General features: G+C 36.2%; 2 protein-coding genes across 3 annotated transcripts in view; one reads left to right on the plus strand and one right to left on the minus strand.

Annotated features, from left to right (window-relative positions):
- Window positions 1-16847, plus strand: CHMP2B (charged multivesicular body protein 2B). Of its 2 annotated transcripts, XR_010068088.1 has the most exons (7): window positions 1-168; window positions 10342-10433; window positions 10684-10878; window positions 12445-12547; window positions 12985-13091; window positions 13222-13406; window positions 16697-16847. XR_010068088.1 is itself a non-coding variant. In XM_063305498.1 (6 exons), exons 1-6 carry the CDS (start codon window positions 135-137, stop codon window positions 13333-13335), a joined length of 645 nt encoding a protein of 214 aa, XP_063161568.1. In that variant the 5' UTR covers window positions 1-134; the 3' UTR covers window positions 13336-16657. The 2 variants fall into 2 exon arrangements, 1 of the variants encoding a protein (XP_063161568.1); XM_063305498.1 differs by lacking the exon at window positions 16697-16847 and having other exon boundaries at window positions 13222-16657.
- Window positions 16603-24617, minus strand: part of POU1F1 (POU class 1 homeobox 1) — a gene marked incomplete at its 5' end in the record, with an annotated part of 16198 nt that continues 8183 nt past the window's right edge. The window contains 4 exons of the mRNA XM_063305499.1: window positions 16603-16816; window positions 19314-19374; window positions 20629-20793; window positions 20959-21204. Of these exons, the coding sequence (XP_063161569.1) occupies window positions 16603-16816; window positions 19314-19374; window positions 20629-20793; window positions 20959-21204 (686 nt within the window). The remainder of the gene's footprint in view (window positions 16817-19313; window positions 19375-20628; window positions 20794-20958; window positions 21205-24617) is intronic.

Genomic DNA, 24617 nt, shown 5'->3' on the forward strand with positions numbered 1-24617 from the left:
GGCCTCGGCATTTTCAGAGTACGGAAGGCGGGTTTTTCGTCGCTCCGTCTCTTTGCGCTGAAGCAGCTTCCTGGTCACCTGAGAACTAGGAAGGAGGCCGGTGGCTCGACTCGTCTCGCTGCTGAGCCGCCGCCATGGCTTCGCTTTTCAAGAAGAAAACGGTGGACGGTGAGTGCGGCCGAATCTTGATTTTGTGTGTGGCTCCCGCGGCTTTTGCAATTCCCTTAATTTGTTACAGATGTGTCTCTCCTCTTCATAGCAACCTTCGGCTGTGGAGCCCCCTTCTGATGTCAGAAGCGCACAGGTCCCTGGACTACCTTACCTTCGCCCCTGGGTCTCCCGAGAGCTTTTAGGGAACTAATCTGTATTTTAATATGGGGGCGGTAGAAATCCAGGTCAGATGTTGCTTCTGAGAGAATCTGCCTATTTTTATGTTATCATCATTATCTGTATTACTCTTGGCGAGATTATGTCTTGGCTTTTCCTTCCTCCCCCCTCCCCCCCGTGATTGCCAGGATATTCTGGATGTTAAATAGCAGTCGTGATACTTTCTGGGTTGATGTCCTTGCCCTTTGGTCTACATGTTTCTCACTTTCAGTTTGGCTTGTTCTTAGATTTAAATATTTAGGTGGCTTTGGGTGTTTATTTGCATTGTTAAAAAGGTGGGGTGGAGCGGAAGCGAAAGGGCTCCTGCTATAGTAGTATGTTGAAATGTTGTGTAGAATTAATAGAAACAGACATACTAGGTTGTTTGATTTTTGGAGTTGTGATCTCTGGCACATTTTATAACTATAAACCCTGTTGAACAAATGAGCCATAAATTTAGACTGAAAAAAAAATTGTCATCAAAACTAATTTAAATCTAAAGGAATTTGAGGAAGCTAGAATCCCTTTTCAGATAAATACTGAATGTATTTCTAAGTAAACTTTATGGAGAATTAAACTGCTCAAATGGAAAAGGTATTATTTAAAGAGATGATGAGAAATTAAAAGTTGCTTTTTTACAACAAATTGAAAGCATGGTTAGAAATACTTGTGTTTAGACTATTTCTAAATTTTGAAAATGTAGTGTTTCATTCAAAGGGTTTTTTAAACAAAAAAACCAAAAGCCCTTAGTCTGGAACTTCCAGGGCACAGCAATGTTGGCATAGTTTAAAAAAAAACAAACTTTTTTCAAGGTACAAGACAAGTTAGTATCCAAAAAAATAATGTCCTTTATTAGCATTGCTGGATATTTCTTGAAAGAAAAAGTGTATCTTCATTTTCTTCCAGGTAACTTTATATGAAGAGTACAAACACACACTGACAAGCTATTTATAGTTATATCAAAGCTGGAACAATCTCTGCATTTTACATTAGGTTTTTTTTCCCCTCTCTACAAAAGAGGTGACTGCAGGAGAATGTTTCAAATTGCTTTAAAGCAGGATTTATTTGTGGGCAAAGGGAATTTTATTATGACCGAAGCAAGTGCTAGTATCTTATGGCTATTGTGAACTGAGACTGAAATTAAAATAGTGATGGTGCTTTGGAATGTCTTTACTGAAAGCTGAGTATTTTATACATACCATGGACTATTTAAACCTGTGAGTTTTAGAATATTCACAATTTTCATATTGATTTATTTTTAAAATAGATTATTGTGGAAAAGTAGTATCCATTTTACAATATATGAATTCTTCTTGTTAAGGATACCCTTTCAACTCATACAATTAAGTCTACTGGAAAATACATTGACAGAGACAAATCCAAACTATCATTGATAATCTCACGTGGCTTCTGAAAGCTAGTGATAGTAAAGATGAAGGGAGGGGAGGCAGGTGTTTTTCAGATTCCTTTTTTCTAAATGTTCTTGCTGCCATGATTTCACTGTGCAGATGGTATCAGTGGTTCCTAGAACACTTAGAACTCTCAGAGGCCACAATGCTAGAGGCATTATATGTAAAGCTCTTTCTGGAGTTCTGCTGGTATTGCTATCCCACAATGTTACTATCCACAGGTTAGTTTGCTTATTAAAATGAATTTGGAGCGATCAGATGATAAGGCTGTCCTCCTACATTATTCATCCTTCTGGCATGGAAGGCAGTTATGGTAACAAAACAAACACAATATTAAAGGTATAACTAGTGTTATAGTATCAGTAAGAATAAATAAATCTGAGCAGAAAATCTGAAGACCAAATAAAATTGTTATGGCTTTGTTCTTAGGAGAATCAATTAAAAAGGAATAATAGTTCTCAGGGATGAGGTTCATTCCAAAGTTTCAACGCCATTGTGATGGTGATAAACCTAAAACAGGATCCAAGTTTATTTTTATTTTTTTTATTGAATGTAAGCCTCATAGCAATCAAATTACTTTCAGCAACTTGCACAGTGTATAATATTACAAAATTAAAATATTCACAGTACAGTTAAAAACAATAACATCACTCCCCCCAAAAAAACCATATACAAACAACAAATAAAAATAGAGAAAAGTAAAAGGCACAGGGTTTAAATTACAAGAAGTCAGTAAGTACACAGGCCACTGCATTCTGGAACAGTTGCAGTTGCCCCATGTAAAATGTATCGGGTTGTCTGACTGGGTAATAATGAAGACGTAAGTTGTTATATCTCAGTCTTCCTGCAGCACATAAAGTGCATGAACAAGAACTAGGCAAAGGCCCCATTATGCGTAGCATCCACCTCCTGGTCAAGCAGAACCCATGACGCCAGAAGGACCTCTAAATCACAAATCAGCTTCTTTCTGGGCATTGCTTGCCCATATAGAAATAATACTGCTGTTGATCTCAACATACAAAAAACAGTTGTGTCTGTCTTAGTTTCATCTTCAACCTGTTCTCCAAGAATTGAGATAGGATGTCAGCAGTATCTCCCCTACAACTAAGGATGGTAATATAAAGTTGGGTATCAACAGCATACTGATGATATCACACTACAAACTTCCCAGTGGTTTTGTATAGAAGTTGAAAAGTAGAGGACAGAGGACCGATTATTGTGGCATCCCAGGTATCAGGGGCCAGCAGACTGATCTCTCACCATCCCCACATAATGAAACCATCCACTGAGAAAGTAATGGAATCACTCTGAAACAGTGCCTTCAACACTGCCACTCCCTGGTCATGGTATCAAAAGCCGCTGAGAAGCTTCAATAGGACCGGGAGAAGCACACTTTCCCCATTGTCTCAAATCATCCAAGAGAACCAGTGCTGTCTCTGATTTATATCTGGGCCTGAACCCTAAGGTGTAGAATACAATAATGGAAATGGTCCATATTTATATCCTGAAAGAAGGAAGCTACTGTCTTGAACATGCCTTGGTATATGTTACTAATTGATTTTCTCTGATCACTCTGAATTTGTTTATAGTGGCGTATTTAATATATCAATATAGTAAAACCTTGATGTTTCTCTCTTTTAATCTCCTGCCATTGAACTGAAACATTATGTGTCAAATTCAAGATCATGTCAAAAACAGGATATTTTTGCAACCAGTGAATTCAAGGCTTCTCCTGAAAAAACTCATTTAAGACCCAACTACCAGCATGATTTCCTGACCTAGTCTTCAGTAGGAGTTTAGAATCGATTTCATAGCTTGCAAACATCAGAAGTTAGCATGGTAATAGTTATTTCACCTGGACTAACATATGTGTACAATAAATTGAAGGTTTTAAGAGGGTTGGTTTTGTGTGTGTGCACGTGTGTTTTCATACTTGAATATGTTGCTTTTAAAACTCTTTATTTTGTCGTCCCTTACTGTTTGTTTTCTAGCTGTTTTAGTCCAGGCTGCCTGTTTATGTAGCTTTTAATTGTTTTAACTGTTTTACTCCTTTTTATGGATTTTGTAAGACTCCCAGAATCTTCTGGAGTAGACAGCCATATTAAATTGAATAAATTAAATAAACTCATTGTGCCTTGGAAAATAAGTTTCTTCCTTGGAGGGAAATATGGATGCAATCATTCCTAAAACTATAATATAAAAAACTATTTTAAATATAGATTTTTTAGTTTTATACAATTATAAAATTATAATCCAATCATTGCAAGCTAACAGGATCAGTTCACACCTTATTGTTATTGAAATAATTTTACTCTGAATTATTTTAGAATTGTTACTGGTGTGGAAAATCATATTTCAAGAAGGGTTAATATAAGCTTTAAAATAAATCCATGGCTACAATTCATACTTTATTCATTTTTCACAATCTAGCTTGGGGGAAGCAGGAGCACTTCCTATCATTATTGATTGTCCTTTTCCTTAGCTTGTGAAACCAAGATGGAAACTTACTTTGGAAATATTTCATTTTCAAAAGAAATGGGATTTTTAATAGAAAAAGACTGCCCTTTTCTCTGTAGGAGAGGAGGAAATTGTCTGTCTTCTGAACAGCTACAAATGAATTATTTTGGCTTTATCGTGTGTTACTTTGAAATGGCCTTAGGGATAAAAAAGAAACCCCCACAAACTATTTTTTATGAAGAAATAGATAAATGTAATCATTGACTGGCAGCTGTATAATTTAAAACTTCATTTTCTTTAGAAGCTGTAGCTCTGCTTCTAATCCATAAGAATGTCACTTCATTTTCTTTTAGTCAAAAAAGATACAGTAAGTGGTGTCAGCCTAACTGTAACGTGTGATAACACTATAGTGTTTTTTTTTTTTTTTAGTGTTTGTTTAAAAAAAAATTACCAGTATTTCCAAAGTAAGTTTCCATCTTGGTTTCACAATCTTACCTATTCGGTGTTTATAGTTAATAACATATCATCTTATCTTTTCTAATTGATAGTTGCAAATGTGTTTTCTAATAGCATCTCTAAATGAATATATCCTAATGAAACTGTTAGAATCATATTGCACTAATTGCATAAAACAATCTTTTTAGAAGTAGCTGGAGTATTTACCTAGTATAAATTACTGTATTAGGTTCATAAATTAATCCATATAAGTCATTAGCTTGCAAACTAATGTGTAGACAGGAAGAAGTTTGTATTTTTATGTTCAATAGAGTATTTAATATACTGTGACATTCCACATGTATTCATAGGAGTGTACATGTGAAAACTAAATAAGTATTTTTGTTTATTTTTAAGATTTATCAGCTGTCTTACTCCAGAGGCTCTAGACAGTGTACAAAATCAAACACAGTATAAAACATTATAATGAAAACAGTGAAGCTGTATTAATACTGGACAGTAATAGTGTGTATCTAACCAGCTTAATCACCAAAAGCATCCTACAAAAGTTGGGGTTTTGCTATTCACCAGAAGACCATAAGAATGGGAATAGGCTGTTCCAAAGGCCCTGTGTCCACTTCTCTGTGCCCTCATGTTACACCTTGTTCAGAGAGGAACCTTCAGCAGGTGTTTCTTGTTCATCTTTTCAGGGTGGGCAGAATAGACCATCAAGTCCAAGTAGCTGGCAAAGATCAAGGAAACAGGAATGACATGGATTTCATTAAGGTATATTTAATGCCAGTTAGGAGTGAATACAGAATCTTGAAAACTGTAGGAGGAATTCCCAGTCTCAGTTATAGTGAGTTAATTAAGGCAGAGCCTCTTCAAATGCTTTTTCACATCTCTCTCAGCAGCTGGACTGAGTTGCCTGTTCTGAGAGAAATATCCAGATGCCTCTACTTCAGCTTTCACACAATCTCCACATAGAGATTGTAAGACACTTGGAATGGGATACCCAGGCCCCAAGCCATGTAGGGCAGCAATAATATTAAAAACAGCAACCCGTACTTTAATTGCACTCTGAAACAAAATGATAACCAGTGCAGCTTCTGTAGCAGTAGTGTAATGTGGCAATACCATGATTGTCCAAAAACACATAGGCAGATACATTTCACACCAGTTTAAGTTTCTGGGTAGTCTACAAGGGGAGCCCCATGTAATGCAAATTGCACTATTCCAGGCATTAGGTGGCAAGGGCTTGACTCTTCAGATCTCTTTGCTATAGATAAGGCTGTCACTGGCACACCAGTGAAAAATGGTCTGGCCATAGACTCCACCTACTTCTTCAGTAGGAACCATGAGTCCCGGAGGAGCCCCAGATAGCAAACTTTTTAATTTTTTAAATTTTATTTTCAAATTTATACACCACCTATCTCACCATAAAAGTGACTCTAGGTGGCTTACAAATAAAAGTTACAAAACCATTATAAAAAAAGAAAGAAGAAGATAGAAGAGGGAAACTAAAAGGTGGAGAGAATGTCTTTAAGCCACCAATCACCCCCAGGTCTGCCTATCACTCTTGGATCCCCAAGCTAGTTGGCAGAGCCAGGTCTTGATGCTCTTCCTGAAGGTCAGAAGTGGGGTGGCCAACCTCACTTCAGGGGGCAAGATGCTCCACAGGGTGGAGGCAATGGCAGAAAAGACTCTTCTCGACCCTGCAAGTCAGAATTCTTTAGCTGACAGGGTCTGTAACTTTCCCTTCCTGCTGGGCCGGGTGGGACAGGTCAATGTGATCAAGACAAGACAGTTCCTCAGGTAACCTGGGCCCGTGCCATGAAGGGCTTTAAAGGTCATAACCAACACCTTGAATTGGACCCAGAAGCACCCATTAAAGTGATATCAGAATCAGTAGGTTTTAGATTAAACAGCCACCCTTTCTTGCCTGAGTTGAGTCTGAGCCCGTTTCTCCCCTTCAGGCAGCCCAGAAGCATATCACAGTCTACAGTACTGGATCCTGCTGGGAGATCTAAGAACACTAGGGTGAGATGCATTCCTGACATTGGAGACCAGCCTCAGGTCCACCAGTGTGACCCGTGCTATTTCCACCCATGCCTAAGCCTGAACCTGATTAAAAATGATCCACTTAGTTTAGGGTGGTTTATACATGAAGATCCACCATCCTTTCGACAATCTTACCCAGAATTGAAGACTGCATGGCAGTTATCTTACACAGCTGGGTCTAGGGAAGTCCTGTTCAAGAGGGCAAACACTGCCCAGCATCCTATCTATGTCTTTGGAATCCATAGGAAAAAATTAATTCCAAATAATATTGCAAGTCTGTACTTCTGTTACGTCCATAGAGTCCACCCATCTGGAGTCAAAATTTGAGCAAATTTGAATGATTTTTATTAGCAAAATGTCCCACAGCCTGATGGCAGATCTTGCCAATACTCAAAAAGGAAACAGGTCCTTCTAAAAAAGGCTGCTGGATCATTGTCCACCAATGAAATACATGAAGAGAAGTAAGGTTTTGCTGATGTGGTGAGTTTTACCATGTTTAATAAGTTCACTGTTAGTCTTTATCCACTGATGTTCTAATTGTCTCCTCTGTCATTTCATTTCCTGGCACTTTCAGTAAACCAAGTCTATATCCAATATTGGCAAACACAGCAAGTCCATCTAGCAATAATGATTGATTTCAGAGAATTATTGTTGGACATACTCTATTTGCTGATGAAGTGATGGATCAACAGCCCCAGTCCCCTTTGCATAATTTCTTTCCAACAATCTATTGGACTGTAAAGAATAATATGATAGGAATAATATGATAGAAGTAGAGCATGGCTTCTGGAATTCTTTCCAGTCCCTTAATAGCAGTTTCTGTTCCAAGTCATGTGGAGGTAAGCTTAAGAATAGAGGAAGGGTGATTAATAATAAAGCAATCACTAGCATTCCAAGCCGCTGTCCACTGTCCTCTCCAGTTGAGCTGCATTAGGGAAGTGTTTTCTAGATTTTTACCCCTACAACCCTGGCCAGATCTGGCTAGTTTTTTGACTTGATTTTTCTTTTGTCAGCTTATCCTGCTACACCAAATTTGGATCTATTCTGTTTTGGTTTTAGAGATTTAGCTTTCTCACCAACAGAATTCTAAGCCCTTTTACATGATTTCTTTCCAGTACTCCCTTAGGTTGGAAAGAATAAAAAACATTCTTCATACACACCAACAAAAAAGAATTGGAAAAAACCATGTTGCTGTATTAAACTACCCACATCATCCATTTCATTACTTCTACCTCACAGAGCTGGCTCAGCAAGGGAAAAGACCAAATTTAGGAGTTGTAGTTTCGACCACCCAGGATATCACAGAACAGCCAGGGGCATGCACAATATCATTATAAGATAAGGTGGGACCTAGAGTGTGTAAAATATTTTGGCGTTGAAATCTTAGTAAGCAGCCACACTAGCTAGTACTGTATGCATGCTACAACAAAATTATGAAATGTATTGTTTATTCTTTTCTTAAGCTCTCAGACCCAGAGAGATATGGATGTTACATATGCCGTGCCGTCATTTGTGATATATGTACTGTGTAAAAATTGAGAACCCCTCTCCCCCAAAACTTAAGAAAAGGAAGGTGGACTATATATATCATTCTAAAGTTAGTCTTAATGTTGCTGAAATTCTTACCTAAATCACTGTTTAATCTCATTGTGACTTACAGTCTGAATATTCTGATAATAGAATTACTAATAATGACAATTAAGGTGAATACAGATAATAGTTAATATTTCAGTGGGGTATTATTATTTGTACATATAATTAAGTTGTCCTTGAACAGCAACAGAATAAAATGAGTAGCCAGATAGTTGATTGGATTGCATTCACTTTTTTCCCTGCAATATACGTATATAATTCATTTTTTTTTTAAAAAGCATCCTGAGATAGAATGAGTGGAACCCTCTCCCTTCCTCTGAATAAAAAATAATATGTATATAATTTTAAAATTAATTTTAATTGTATGTTCACTTTCTTTTAAAGGATGTCTATAGTGATAAAGGTCTATGCCAAGGATTTTTTTTTTAATTTCACCAATTTTATTGCAAGAGAAGTTGTGCTTCCCTGTTTTATGACCAGTTGTTTAATCCCAGTTAAGGCTTTATTGTATGAAAATTAGCTATACTAATTTAAGCTGAAACATTTTTATAAGTTTTGAATCTGAAGAAAGAGAAAAACAGGATATAAATCCTAGTTGCTGTTCACAACTTCAAACTTAAACAGACACACACCATGTATATATACAACTTACCTCTATTAGGAAAGTTACTTTTTAATTTTTTTTAATTAATTGCTTTATTGATCAGTTGAGTGTATTAGAAATTTGTTGGCAATACATTGAATGTTCATTTTTAATTCTTTCATCAAAATACCAGTTCCATGTTTTGTGATAAAAGTATATGCTATTATAGAACATCAGAACATGTTTTCTGGCAACAATAACTCATGCCTTGATCAGCATGCAGTTGGACTACTGTAATACTCTACTTAGGGCTGTTATTGGAGGCAACTAGAAGCTGCAGCTGCTACAAAATGTTACAGACAGACCACTGATGGGACAATCCTCTCAGGCTAAAATAAAACTGATTTTGAAATGCTACATTGGTTGCAGTAGGCTTCCAGACTCAAGTTAGAGTGTGGGCCATTACTTTTAAAGTCCTTTATAGTGCAGTGCTAGGATATAACAGGCAATGCTATGCCAGAGAAATCTACCCATCCAATCTGGTCATGAAGAGAGTTCATATAGCAGTTTGTAAGTTACATGAGGTATGGAATAATAGTTTTTCTCAGTGGTGGCCTCTATTCTGTTGAATACTCCTCTGCCCCCACCCCCAGGGGTGTGGCTGGCTGGCCCCAGTGCTATCTCACAAACTGGCGAAAGCAGTGCCATGAAAACAGTTGTTTGGCCTTCAGGGTAGTTTAAGTTATTTGGTGCCTGTGAGGTTTTTTTATTTTTTACTGGGGTTTTGAATAATTGTGTGCTGTATTTTTTTTTCTTTCCTTTTTTGTCTGTATCCCACCCAAAATCCTTCCTGATTGGAATAGGCTATTCATATTTTAAATAAAATAAATTGCACTAGATAGAAATATACCTGCCTTCGTATCACCAGTAATACTATTATGGGAATGTACATGTGCTCCCATCTAATAAACGTGGATATCCTTTATCTACCATGGAAAAACGTATTTGGGTTACTGCTCCTATTTATTGGATAGGCAGAGGAGGGATGATAGCAATTGTTCACAGGACAAAGTTTTGATAATGGTGACCCCACCCAACTGAATTTTCTTTCAATATGTCAGAAGGAGTACAAGGCTATTTGGACCTTTACAGATCAGTGAGTGTAAATGTTGCAGCAAACTAAAATTACAAAAAAGGTAAAAGGGAGAAGCAGAAGAGTTTTTGTGGTGACTTTCATTCCAGGGCAGATAGGACCAGAAATTGGGTGGGAAGTTGGTCTCTTTCCCTTTCTGGGGAACTCAAGAAAAATTGTTCACATCCTGGAGCAAGGAGAAGGAGCAACCCAACTAAGGATACTCTCTTTCACTGTTGGAAAATCTGTGTCTTATTCATGTTTTTCATATCTATGGAATTAACTGAAAATGTTTTGTGTTTTAGATATAATTAAAGAACAGAATAAAGAATTAAGAGGTACACAGAGGGCTATAGGAAGAGATCGAGCAGCTTTGGAGAGACAAGAAAAGCAACTGGTAAGTGTATTAGATAACTGTTCATTGTTCACAGTAAGAAACCCAGATGTGTTATGGGGGAAAAAAGGCATTTCATTATATTATCAATATTTTATAGGTTTTAATTTGTAAAACAGTATTTTCTCTTTTTACCTGAAGATGTTCAAGTAAAAATTAATTACTGGTTATGTGTCTATGGCTATTTATTATAATATTAATGATAAAATACAAAAAAAAAAAGACTAAAATCAGCTTTCTTTTCAATAAACAGGAATTGGAAATAAAGAAAATGGCTAAAACAGGAAACAAAGAAGCCTGTAAGGTTCTAGCAAAACAGCTTGTACAATTGAGAAAACAGAAAACTCGAACCTATGCTGTTAGCTCAAAAGTTACATCCATGTCAACTCAGACAAAACTGATGAATTCCCAGATGAAGATGGCAGGAGCAATGTCAACAACAGCAAAGGTAGGCAGTTGAGCTTAACTAACCCAAGTGCCGGGAGTCAAGTAGTTAGGGGAAACCATTGCCAGAAAATCTAGAGCAGTGGTTTTCAACCTTTTTCATTTCATGGCACATATATTATAGGCGAGGACTTCCAGGTTATGAAACTGAAAGTCCTATAATGTCACAGGTTGCTGGGACTTGGGAGTTCAAATGGAGGCAGTCTGCCCTGGTGATGTCATGGAAGTGGGATTCTGGCTGCTCAGCTGTGCAGCACTTCCTGTCATTTACTTTGGCTTGCTGATGCAGCACACCAGCAGACCTTGCATGGCACACAAATGTGCCATGACATAGCTGTTGAAAACTGCTGATCTAGAGCATTTCTGTTGGTTAGAATTAAGTGGTACAGAAACAATGACCTAATAATCAGTATAAGGCAATTTCAAAGTTGGCAACTAATTAAAAATCTAAAACTTTCCTGATTTTTTGTTGCTCCATTAAATTGTAAGAACTGTATATTATAAATATTATGGTAAAGGTTTTACTTGCGTTCCAAAGTTTTTACTCATCCCATAACGTCTCCATTAATGTATAAGAGTTAACTATGGGTTAGCATTACATAAACGATCCTTGGACTTGCCACTTTCCATTACACTTACACATATTGAATTGAAACAAGCCAACTATGAGCCATTGTTTGAAGCTGGCTCGTCTCAATAACCATAATTAAGATTAAATAAATGTAGTATTTAGATATAATACTAAACTGCAGTTAATTACAATCAAAGGGAAAACCTCAGTCCCAGAAAGAATACAGAAAGGAGACAGTTTATGAATCCAAGATTTGATGAGATAAAGCTATGCTGTAGCATTGATTAGAGCATCCTGATTACTTTGTCCAGTACTTTAAAAGTGATTCTGACAAACCTGGCTGTGCTTAGAGGAGGCCAATGAAGATGGCTGGGATCTGGAAACAAAATCCTATTTAAAAAAAGAGAATGAAGGAAGGTATGTGTTTTCCCATAAAAAGGATGCTTGTATGAGAATATGCTAACACTCTCATATGCCTGAAGTGATGTCACAAGGAAAAAGGGCATGACCTGTTCTCAAACATCCTAGTAGGTTATGGAATGATAGTCATAAATTCAGGGCAGCAGATTCCAGCTGAATGCTAGGAAAACTTCCTATCAATAGGAGCAGTAATACCAATTACTTAAGGAGGTAACAAGTTCTCCTTTCCTTGGTAAGAGGCTTAGATGGACATTTGTAAGAGATATTTTAATCTAATTTGTCTATTGAGTAAAGATTGGACTTCCTGGTCTAAATAGCCTACTCCAAATCTGTGAATCTGTAATTCTAATTTATTGTTAGACCAAGCCAGATCAAAATTATAAATAGCTATTATTAATATCTAGTTTGTAGATAGTGTACTTGCTAACAACTGTTTATGAAGTTGAAACTTGGATTTCAAACAAGATAAGAATTTTCTTCTTTTAAATAACATAAAATTGTAATGGTGGTGTGATCTTTATGTTATATTTGAATGCAGTGTCCTTTGAATATGAAATGACCTTCTCTGTATACTGGTAGACAATGCTAGCTGTCAATAAAAAGATGGATCCACAGAAGACACTGCAAACTATGCAGAACTTCCAGAAAGAAAACATGAAAATGGAAATGACAGACGAAATGAGTAAGCTATGTTTTTCCATACTATGCTAAACTTTTTTCTTAGTTCTGTGTCAGGCCTGTCATTTAATTGATGCATGGATTTTAAACTAGTTTTGATTGAAGTTACTAAACTCCTGAACATCTATAATTTAATTTAATATGTCATTTTATTTGCTTTTAAAAAGTATGATTCAAAGAAGCAAACACAAAAAGTACAAGTGGCAATAGTGGGGAAATGACTTGGGAAAGAATGACAGCATTCTGGGAAAGATCTATGCAGCATTGAAGTGAATCTTTTCACTGTCCATTTATGAGAATGAGTGAGAATAACTGAAATATTTACTAGGTATTTCCTGACATTAGTGCTATGCTATAAAAATTCTGTGACATAAAAGTGAAAGACTATGCTGAAGTTGTCTAGCTACTGTACTAAGTATTGACTTCCATTAATCTTTCAAGTCAACGATACCCTAGATGATATCTTCAATGATTCTGATGAAGAACAAGAAAGTCAGGATATTGTTAACCAAGTCCTTGATGAAATTGGAATTGAAATATCTGGAAAGGTATGAGGAAATGTCCTTCCACTGCCCATTTTAATCTCCTTTGTAATAGCAGCCTTTTTGGCTCTATGCTTACAGTTGATGGATGTTATCTTGGTTACCTACTTTTCCATATTGTTTTTCTTTTTATTAGATGGCAAAGGCTCCTTCAGCTGCGAGAGGCATGCCATCTGCATCTACATCAAAAAATGCTACAATTTCAGATGAGGAGATTGAACGGCAGCTTAAAGCCTTGGCAGTAGATTAGCTGTATGCTAATATGAAGCCTGACTTCTACAGTTGCTCCAACATTGGCATAAGCACAAACTTCCAGTGCAGGTTTCAATAAAAACCAGATTTCATTGCAAATCTTGCCTAAGCTATTATTGGTGACAGTAATTTCTAAAGACAGCTGGAAGAACTAAATTTGAGAGAACAGTACAAATATGTGTGATGAAGAATTGGTATATCGCGTATCAAATTGGGATCTTTGTTAACAGAGATTTCTTACATACGGTCTAAATTTTGATTTCGTCAATTTATTCTTTGGACAAGAAGTACTTAGCTTGACAACTATTCCATTTGTCTTTAGATTTCTACATTTTGTAAATTATTGCAAGTAGCCTTTCTGAAGGCATTTCAGCTCTGTTTTAATTGTAAACACACTTCTTAAGAAATAACATGACTTAAAATGAAGCCTTGTTTTTTCTGAGTTGGAAGATACAGTTGTCATCTTCAGCAGAATGATTACAAAAGTTTCAGCAAAAATTTAGGCAGTCTTTCATTAAACACCTTTCACGTTTTATTCTTAGTTCATTCTAATGTTAAAATGATACATATGTTTCCATTATAGGTTCTGGTATAGTGCTGATACCCAATTAGTGGAACTTCTGGAGGCAGGGCTGTAGTCTAAAATTTATTTCGTGTTAGCAAAAATGTTGCTAAAAGGAAAATACTGAATAATTTCCATTGCACTGCAATATAGCTGACTTGAAGAGAAGTCTGTGCCTTTGTGTATATATTGCTTGGTTTCTTTTAATTAAGTTTTGAATTGTAAGAAAAGTAATATTAAGTCATTATCTCAACTTACATTAGCACTGAAATTATGTAAACTCCATGATTGGGTGTGGAGTATATAACACCTGAAAAAGATAATCTTTTTCCTGAAATAGCATTTGTATATAATATCATGTAGCATTATTCACTAAACAAGTGTTACCTTTCAAAATATACTTTATTGTCCAATATAATATGCTCTATATCCATTTTTACACTCACTTGAATGTTGTACACTGGCTTATCTGAAGTTAATGGATTTATTTGGATTTAAATTGCATCTAATATGGTTAAGTAGTACATATTTGATGTGTTATAACTCACTTTAACTGTATAGCAATAGAACAGCAGGTTGTAAGGGAGAATCTTGTATCTTTTCAAACTGCATTGTAAAATTGGCACTGATCTTGTAAGTGCAAAGGATGAAGAGTCAGTGAATGACATAACAAAATATTTGCTATGGCTGTATCATTTGACCATATACTACATAAATTGTCAGCAGCAATTGAGAGCCTAGGATTCAATTGTAAAAGGAAGCAGTTATTTTATTTGATTAAACATAGGGTCAAATCACTCTCAAGTACTTATGGAATTGGATTTCATAGCTACAGAAATATTCAGTATGTGCCACTGTGGTCAGGTTGGGTAAGTTTCATTTTGTAAAAATGAAATAAAAGGTTTTTAACTTCTCACTGCCACTCAAATTTGATAGATTTAATTTGTATGACTGAAAAAAGATCTAAAATTATTCATCAGTCAGTAACTTAGGATGCAGTTTTATACATGCTAATATCTAAAAGTAAGCGCTATTTAACTTAATGGGAGTTCTGTGCAGGCATGTGTGGAATTGTGTTATAAAGCATTTGAGAACTAGATGTTACCTTTAAAAAAAGAGATATCTATATCCTGTTGATCATCTCACCTGTACTTTCCTATAGTCAGGTCCTTGATGTTAGTTAAATTAAGAATATATGAATCTTTGAAAAAAATCATTTTTATCCAAGTTCCAATTTTTTTAAAATCTCTATGTGATTCTTCTTTTTGCTTGCAAAAAATCTCTAATAATCTGAATAGAATAAACTTAGTTACTAGGATAAATAATTCATCTGGTGGGAAAGTATTGAAAATACTACCTCAGCTAAAATATTGAAAATTGTGTTTGAAAACTAGTTCTATAATAGCAGATTGTTGAAAGGGAACATCTAAAGGGAGAAGAGGACAGGAAGAATGCACCCAGTATTAGGCAGAATTAATGTGGCAACCTTTCAATTTCACATTTTTTTTTCCTCTCATCCTTCACTTCCTGCTTTGGGAATCTCTTAATTTCTGCAATTTTTCTACCTCTCCTTCAAAATATCATTCCTATAGGGGAGGGAAAGACTTAATGTTGTAATTTGGTTTACTAATTCAGTTTAATATAAATGGTGCTAATAAGGGTATTGGATTAAACAACTATAGCATATAGACTCTACCATCACTTTCCCAGAGTCCTGCATGCAGTTTAGCTGAGATTGGGAAATGCAGCCCTTTGGCTGAAACAAGTTTCCTATTTTGTTTATAATGCTGGAGTCCCCATATAGTGCACATGGGTATCGATATGCTTGTAGAATTCTCTCTTGCCACATGCAGGCTACAGATTCCACCTGATTTGGGGTTGGGGATCAGGGGCGGGGTGGTTTTGTGACTGGCCATTCTACTGTGATAGCCATTTTGGGAATGAGTTATACATACCCAAGATAGCCATGTGACAACAACTAGTCCTCAAAATTCCAAATGGGACCCTGCATAATGCCTCTTATTTAAACACCAGTATATAATTTGCAAAAAAAAAAAGCTGCTTAATAAAATATAAAGACCTTTTTATTGGTATGTTTAATTGATTGGTATATTTATTTTTTTTAATGTTAGAGATGTTTACCTTTTCAGCACCAAGAATTACTCCTTGCAAAAACTAAAAATGCAGGCACTAAAATGGCCAAGCAGTCTTCATAGCAGGAAATACAGTTTCCAGGAATCTTTAAAAATGCATGTTCTGTGAGCTTTCCAAATATTTCATCTTTGTGCACTAAAATGATGGTGCAACAGACTACCAGGTCTTCCAAGGCTATAGACCCTTCACAAATGATCTTGAAGAAAGGCTTAGAAGTTGCACAAGCCTTGATACGTTAAAGTTGATGTGACTCTTAAGTAGCTGGACCTTTTTTTTCAGGATGATGTAGAATCCTGAGGAGAAGGGCTACCTTAATGAATAGCAGAGAGGTGCAAAGCACTTCTGAATCATTTTTGAAGCATACAGTTCTAATGCCTTTTAAGTAAAGGTACTTACAGAAGTGCATAAATTTAAAATTATTTCACTATTTAATACATTTATAAAGGTAATGTATATTATGTACTATTTTGTTTTCTTTGATGGTGAGGTGGGGCAAGAAGTTTTTCATACAGTTAAAGTTAATAAATCCATTTGTCTATGGAAAGAATTCTACTGGCAGTCTTGATGGTCCTTAATAATGGAATTAAAGGTGTTCTGGTGTAAACTTGTCTTCACTCTCTTTTCTCTTTGTCTTCGATTACAGAACCAAACTCTCACCACTTCCTTTTCCAAATTGAGCCCCTCTGCCATCCTCATGATCTCCTGAGATGAAGGCTTGCTTTGTTCTGCAAAATGGCTTTCCAAAGCTTCTTTAGCAGCAATACTGGAAAATAAAATACCACATTGTAATCATATTCCTAACAGAGCTGTTTTCTTGCTACATGAAAACAGTGGGCAGCTTCTCATACATAATCAGTATTTCAGTGTTGAAAAAAAGCACAAAATCATATGTAATTTTTACATGGCTGTGTACAGAACAGATCGACTAGAACAATACTTTTGGGGAAGGACATTTCCATGTTTACCCCAGTCAGTGCCTAAAGTAGCATAAAGAGAAATTAGCAAGGGAGAGCCAAACCATCTTCAAAAGAAAAGGGCATATGGCAGGCCTCAAAATAATACTGAAAGATGAGAACACTTTAATAAAAAAAGCAAATTAGCCAACATTTTGTCGAAAAAATTCCTCAGGAAAAAGTTTAATCCCCAACCACATTTCCGTTTTGATCTATGACACACTTAAATGGCATACTTGCAACAACAAAAGTACTATGGTTACTGCATCACACTTGAGTTGGATCAGAATTTAATATTTATAAAAATATACTTGGGCAGCATTCTGTATTACTGAGTAATGACATGGACATGATACACATGTCAGGTGTAAGACGGACAAAAAAAATTGTGCATTATTATCCCTATTTCAGTGAAGCACAATTGGTGCAACTCTAATGAATGTGCTATGTTGCCATTGATCCCCTTACTGTTGATCTACATAGTCATTACTGTGATTTAAACCTCTAATTCAGAAGACTTGCAGTTTTCCTAGAAAATTGTCCTTAAGAAAAATTCTAGAATATAAGTTTGAATAGATGATTAATTAGATACGGCTTGGTTAATTTTGTGCCTATATTACTACTGCCAAATTTTATACAAGATTCTTAGGGCTGATGGCAATTAGAAGCATTATTGGACAAGCTGACAGACAGACCACTAAGGGAAGGGCCTGCTGCTGCCCTGCCATTTGCTGCTGCTGGACCTTATTGTCAGTGCTTGTTTACCAGACTTCAGGGCCAATAGTGAGAAGAGCCATCTCCTTTATTTGCCTTATGTTCTCCCTCTACATGGGGATGGTGGGGGTGGTAATGAATTAAAGGAACCGAAATGAAGAGATGACCTTTGTGTGGAGTCTGAGGAGCCAATGCTCATGGTTCTCAGTGGTTCTAAATGGGTGCTTGTGTGTATTTATTTGTATTTTATTCTTTGCTGCTGCTCTCTCCCTCTACTTTTGCTTTGATGTTATTATTGACACGTTCCCTGATTATCTTCCTGGGAACAGTGAACATGAACAGTTCCAGTCATCCAGGAAACAATAAGGACAAATGAGAATGAGGACAATGTCTGCCTTTCTCTTAATTTCTGTGAGTGAGTACTTTTGCTTTTTGTAGCAATTTGGTCCATGTTTTTCATAAGGTCACCATCCTTTTCTGCTCTAATTACAGTTGCCTTGATTTGACTTATAATGCCCTAAAAGATTCTATAGGATATAACAATTACATAAGTTAAAGTACTTTCAAAGGCAAGTACTGTAAGATAACATAACTCTAACCAATAATTCTGACCACAAGAGGACAGCACTGTACTTCAGTTTTGATATGAAAGCAGTGTTCTGTTAAATACTGATAATGATGTTGAAGAGTTTGAGGGAATCATATAAACTTCTGCATCCATTTTGTATGCCTCTTCTGATGAAATTGTGAATAATATATATTTTTTTAAAAAATCAGTACAGAGATTGTGAACATTAACGTGGATAGAATATAGTACAAACAACACCTGCAGCCATTGTTTTGATTGTTGAAAAGGTTCGGTTGTTTAAAGACCCTTGATCAAAATATTGATATGGATCATTCAGTGAACAGAAGCTGATATAATCTCTACAAGGTACAGAGTTAAACAAGATACTTTTCTAAGAATATGAACAAATATTTAAGTGCAGTTTTGAAATTCAAAATAAAAATATGGTAGAGAAGTTAGGATCCCTCCCAATCAGTATTTTGTAACACCTTTGGCAGAAATAGTAGTTTCCAAACATTTCCTGTAACCAGTTAACAGTCTTTCCATTCTTTCTTTGGAATTTTTCCCACCCTGCCTTGCAGAAGTCTTCTAGGTCAAAATTATTCTTAGGTTTCTTCACATGTATTGCATGTTTGAGATCTCCCCACAGGTTTTTAATAATATTCAGGTCTAGGAATTAGTTCCAAACCCCTCCCCGCCTCCCTTCTTCTGAATACTTCATAGTTGATCTGGAGGTATGTTTTGAATTGTTGTATTGCTGTAAAATCCAATCCTTTTTTCAACTTCAATTGTTTCACTGTTTTCAAATTTGCAGAAACTTGTGTTTATTTTCATACCACATAGAAGTTGTGTCAGCATCTGTTCATTTAGAAATTTATTGAAACGTACAGTTTAATTACGGGTGCCCAAACATTTGCAAGTTGTAGATCATTATGAGGAAATACAGTATAGGAGCCTAATCATGGAGATAGAATCCCTATCAGTCATTAGTACTATACATGCGAAAAGGGTGCATTGCTTATTACCTAATGGTGGTTCTGCGTTTTCTTTTCCGCTCATTCACGCCAATTTTTTCATTGTATAAAGCTATACAGTGGAACATTAAAAAAAGATTAACTTCCAATAGTTAATGACAATGTTGCAAAACATCTTGTGCAACCTGCATCAGGTTTAATATTTGTGTTCAATAACAAACATAATACATGCTTGTAAGTGATTGTGAGAGATTAGTGCAATAAAGTTCATTAACATTCAAACTAAAGTTCAATGGTTTAGAATTATTTTGTGTGTTATGAATATAAGGGAAGAAGCCATGTGAATAGATCAGAAGCATGTAACAAGTTTATATATTTGGCCATGAACATTTGCTCTACTGACATTATTTCTGCAACCTATTCTGAAACCTCGCAGTTGTGGAAATTTAGTCTTTACACATTCATAGTCTTCTGAGGAAATGCTTCACAATTTGCTTTCACGTATGTTGTCGGGCAAAATAAACAGTGTTATCTGCATGTATTCTCAATTTAAAAATGGAAACCCTACTTCTTCTTAAAGAAGCTTTTAATTTCCTCAGATGAGGAATTCAGGAACATGTTTAGCCTTATTGTGTATAAGCTGTAGATTGGACTTCAGATTCTGTCAGCGAGGCTGCGCAGAGGCGTACTGCAGAAATGTCATTATCTGACTATGTTTATATGAACCTTTCCCATATATTCAGTGAACATCTACAGTGCAAGAGGAATCACACTGTTTCCACAACATGGATGTGCCCTCTTATCTGGCCTCCATTAATAATGCAAAATCTACATCAGTGTGAAGGGGGATCTATGTATATAGATATGTACAAACACAAGATTTGGTACAATGCAAACATACATCTTAGCTGAAAGATGGTATTTTTCTACAGGCCTGCTTTATTGGTACTAGTTTGGGACATGGATGGTGATCCAGATCTTCCTTTAAGAAATAAGTGGATTACTGTTTGAGTAATCAAACATGTTGTATATTTTCACTGTATTTTTAAAATACAGTGCTGTGTAGTGTTTCGGTTTTGAAAGGAAAGAGGTTCTTCGGAGCACAAAGAGATATTCTTGTTGCTCCTGTCAGCAGCTCCTTAAAATAGCTGCATCTTTTCCTTAAATTGCGTGGCTGCACATCATAACTACAGCACTATCCTGGGAAAATGTGCATTTGGTTTAGAAAGTTGCTGATGGGTGCTACGTGTGTGCCCATGTGTGTTCTGAACTATCTTTTCCTCTTCAGGTTCAGAATGCTGCACAGTCTTAACACACACACGAACAAAAATAGTCTTGACAAAATTTTAAAAAGAGTCTTTGATACCTCCTACTTGCTCTGCTTCCTCCAGCCACTTAGTTAATATTGATTTTAGTTTGCAGGCATTCTTGAAACTCAGTTGCAAGTTTTCAAACCGGCAAATAGTTGTCTGGCTGAATTCAGAGCCATGCACTGCGGCCAGAGCTTCTCCAACATTTGTTTGTGTATAACCTGCCAAAAGAAAATAGGCCTAAAGAGTCAAACCAAAAATCCAAGGCTAAAGAAAAGACAGAGAGAGTTGGCTGTATAGGTATAGTTGCTGTTATTTTCAATCACTGAAATATTTTAGAATAAACCAAAATATATTTCAGTTCTTTAGTTGCATGAATCACATACCCAGCTTAATTCTTCTCAACTTGAAGTCATTGGCAAATTTCTCCAGCTCTCTAATTTCTGGAGAATCCATATCTATTGGTTCTTCAAGTGATTTGGCCTTCTTCCGAAATTCCTGCTTAAAATCAGTGGTGGTAGGATCAGCTCCAAGTAGAGATGGATGCATGGAAGTAAAGCTGTGGCCTAGAGCACATGAACTGGCACTTAGAGCATGCTCAGGGAATTTATACAGGCAAGGAGTGAGACCACCTGTCCAGAAACAAAACACGTACAACTTTTGATTAAAAACCAATGTTAAGGAGATAAAATGTGTATTAGTTTTGTTAGGAGTATATCAAACATTGGTAAGAATGGCTAATGGAAGCTTACTTCGTTGGTGATTTGAATTCAGCCACAGTTCTTGTTAGAGAACATGTGCCTGAACATTAACAAAGTGCTGAAAAAATAGTAAGTACATAGCAAAATGTCCCAATGAAAATGAAAAATGTTCGTAACAGAGTTGTCTTGGATGTAGAGTGTGGGCTTAGACCAGCTATCAGTGACTACCAGCAGATATTCAATATGTCTGTAGTAAAAGCTAGATGTATTAAGAAATATATGAACGACCACTTCTATCTAAAGTTCATCTTAATGAGAGGGAAGCACAAAAGAGAAAGAAATAGGAAGTGTCTTTATTTATTAAACATAGAGACTTTTTAAACTAATAACAGGCCAGGTGAGAAACAGAAAGCATGTGAAGACGCTTATCCTTATCTATCTCTTGCTAGTTGCCCTTGTACTCAAATAGGTTTGTAGGTGCAAAGAAATGATGTGATCTCCAGAATACTTACAGCCAATTCTGTAAAATCAAACATTGTCACAACTGCCAAGATCATAGTTAATGATATGGTCTGCGGATGTTTGTATGTATGTAGTGTTTGTGTGTGTGTGTGTGTGTGTGTGTGAGAGAGAGAGAGAGAGAGAGAGATGCATATCCAGCCTCCAGGACTTCAAGGAAGTGTACATAGCATTCCTTCTCTAATTTTTCCCTACAAAAACCTAGTGAAATAGGTTTGATTGTGTCACCAGTGAGCTTCCATGGCTAATTGTTGACTGTGAATCCCCCTAGTCCCTAATCTAACTGCCTTAACCACTATACCATACTGAAAAAAAAAACATATGATTTGTATCTTTACTTCCTGGGATCAATAATTTTCAAATGAGTAAACTTGAGAAATATGGTAAATTAGCCATCTGCTGAAATTGTTAGGTTAAACTAATGTATATTGATCAGTATAAGCTTACAGAAGTCTTTATCACTCTTTCTTAACTGTGTATAACTAAATTAATTGTATGTTTTAGAAGCAACACTGGATAGTGCATAACCTACAGGGAAAATATTTAAAAAAATTAAATTCAGCTAATGAGATTCTTTTATGTTATTAACTTTTTTTTTGATACAGAGACATCTGCAGGAGGAGACAGGGCAGTGACAAAAGTAGCATGGTACTGCAAGTACTGACTCTTCTGTATGTGCATTATGACATCGCATATACATATGAAAGGGTGGAACTTTGCAGTATGATGGCACAATGCTGCTTTCATCATTTTGACAAGGTCCTGTGAATATATATCCCCCTCAAGTCATGCTGTGCTGCCTCATCATGGCAAAGGTGTGCATATCTGTTCTTGGGAGAGATGAGAGAAGAATGCCAAGAGTGTCTGCCAAGAGTATACTGTATACTCCCAGCAGGGTCACCCAAGACATAAAGGTCATCACAGTTGCCCACCTAAAGAAAGTAGGCATCTAAACTGGGCAGCAGCAATACAGGAAGAAGTGGATGATCACTTTAGTGACAAAGGCATACTTTCATATTGCACAGGAGAAGGTTAAACGCTCCTTTATTTATCAAGAAAACCACAAGATAAGGTGACTGACAATATACAGTTGGATGGTGGGCCCCGCATGTTGGATGGCATTCCATACGTTACTGAGGAAGAGCTGAGGATCTTTTGGACTACTAAAAGTGTTTATGACATAGCTAGATAAAAACTTCCAAGATGTATAGTTGCTTATGTTGCTATGCAGGAAAAGAAAATCCAAAACTGTAAAGACAGAGTGTAAGAAGCATGAACATGGGAAAGCTCAGCACAATGAAAGATTAAATGAATCAACTACATGTTGATAACTTAGGCATTAGCAAATTGAAATGGACTGGAATTGGATACTTTCAGTCAGAAGATCATACCATTTGCTACTCATGACATGAAAAGCAAAGAAGGAATGGCACTGCTTTCATAATTAGAAAGGATAGAGCAAAACCAGTACTTCGGTACAATGCAGTCAATGATCAAATAATATTAATTAGACTTCAGGACAATCATTTAATATGACAGTTATCCAAGTTTATCCTCCAACTAGTGATTCAGAAAAAGAGGAGGCTGATGAATTACATAGTCAAGTTCAATTTTTAAACTGACAGAACATGTAAGTAAGATGTGCTGCTTGTGGTTGGAGACTGGAATGCCAAATCTGCAAATAAGGAAAATCTAGCTGAAGAGCACTGTCTAGGAAACAGAAATGAAGCAGGAAAACCTCTGCCAATTCATTGATTTCTTCACTGCTAATAGTTTTCAAAAGATTAAATTGGTACCTATGTACATGGACACCGCCAGATAGAGTACTCAGAAATCAAATTGTGTGTATTATTGGCATGAGATAGAAGAACTCAACTATAACAGCAAAGATATGGCCAGGGGTTGAGCATGGAATAGATTACAAACTTTTCATGTGCAAATTCCAAGTTAAGTTCAAGCAGAAGAAAAACTGCCAACTAGTTTTCAAAATATAATCTTGAGTATATATCCACCATTTTCAAAGAGAAAATCAGGAATTACTTTGCAGTCCTGAACCACATGGATAGGCAACCAGAAGAACTATGAAATGAAATCAAAGAAGTTATTGAGGATGAATGTGAAAATAGGCAAAGGCAAGCAACAGAAGAAAGCAAACTAGAGGTCAGAACAAACTGTGGAAATTGCCAAGAGAAGAGAAGCTAAAGCTAAGAAAACCAAGGTTTTAGGAAAGAACTTAAGGATTTTCTGAGAGTTGTTAAAAGTCAAGAAGTAGTATTACAATGACATCTGTAAAGACACTGAAGATGGAAACAGACAAGAAAGAAGGAAAGTCTTTCAAAAGCTCTCTGAATTCAGAAGGATGTTGCAGCCTCAAATTGGAAAGCCAGCAACGGACAGATAGTAACTGATTCAAAGAAAGTCCATCTTTATTTAAGATAGAATGAGTATACTGAAATACTATACAGTAGAGATACTGACATCCAAGATATTTTAGTAGATATTCCCTAATTACAAGAACCTGTAGTACTAGAATATGAAGGTGGATCAACAATCTGGTCCTTATCAAGTTTCAAGACAACAGGAATTGATGGATTACTCACAGAAATATGGTAAGCAACAGAAGAGGAAGAGTAAAAGTTCTAACCAAGCGATTCTAGCAAATCTGGAGAACAACACAGCAACCAAGATAAAGAAGGATTAACAAAGGGTACAAATCATCATGCAATATACTTAATATCAAATGCTTGCAAAATAATGCTTAGGATCATCTATCACAGATTAGAGCCTTATATGAAAGGGAAATACCAGATGTTCAAGCTGGTTTT

This window comes from Candoia aspera, chromosome 5 (assembly GCF_035149785.1).
Source record: "Candoia aspera isolate rCanAsp1 chromosome 5, rCanAsp1.hap2, whole genome shotgun sequence".
Lineage (NCBI taxonomy): Eukaryota > Metazoa > Chordata > Lepidosauria > Squamata > Boidae > Candoia > Candoia aspera.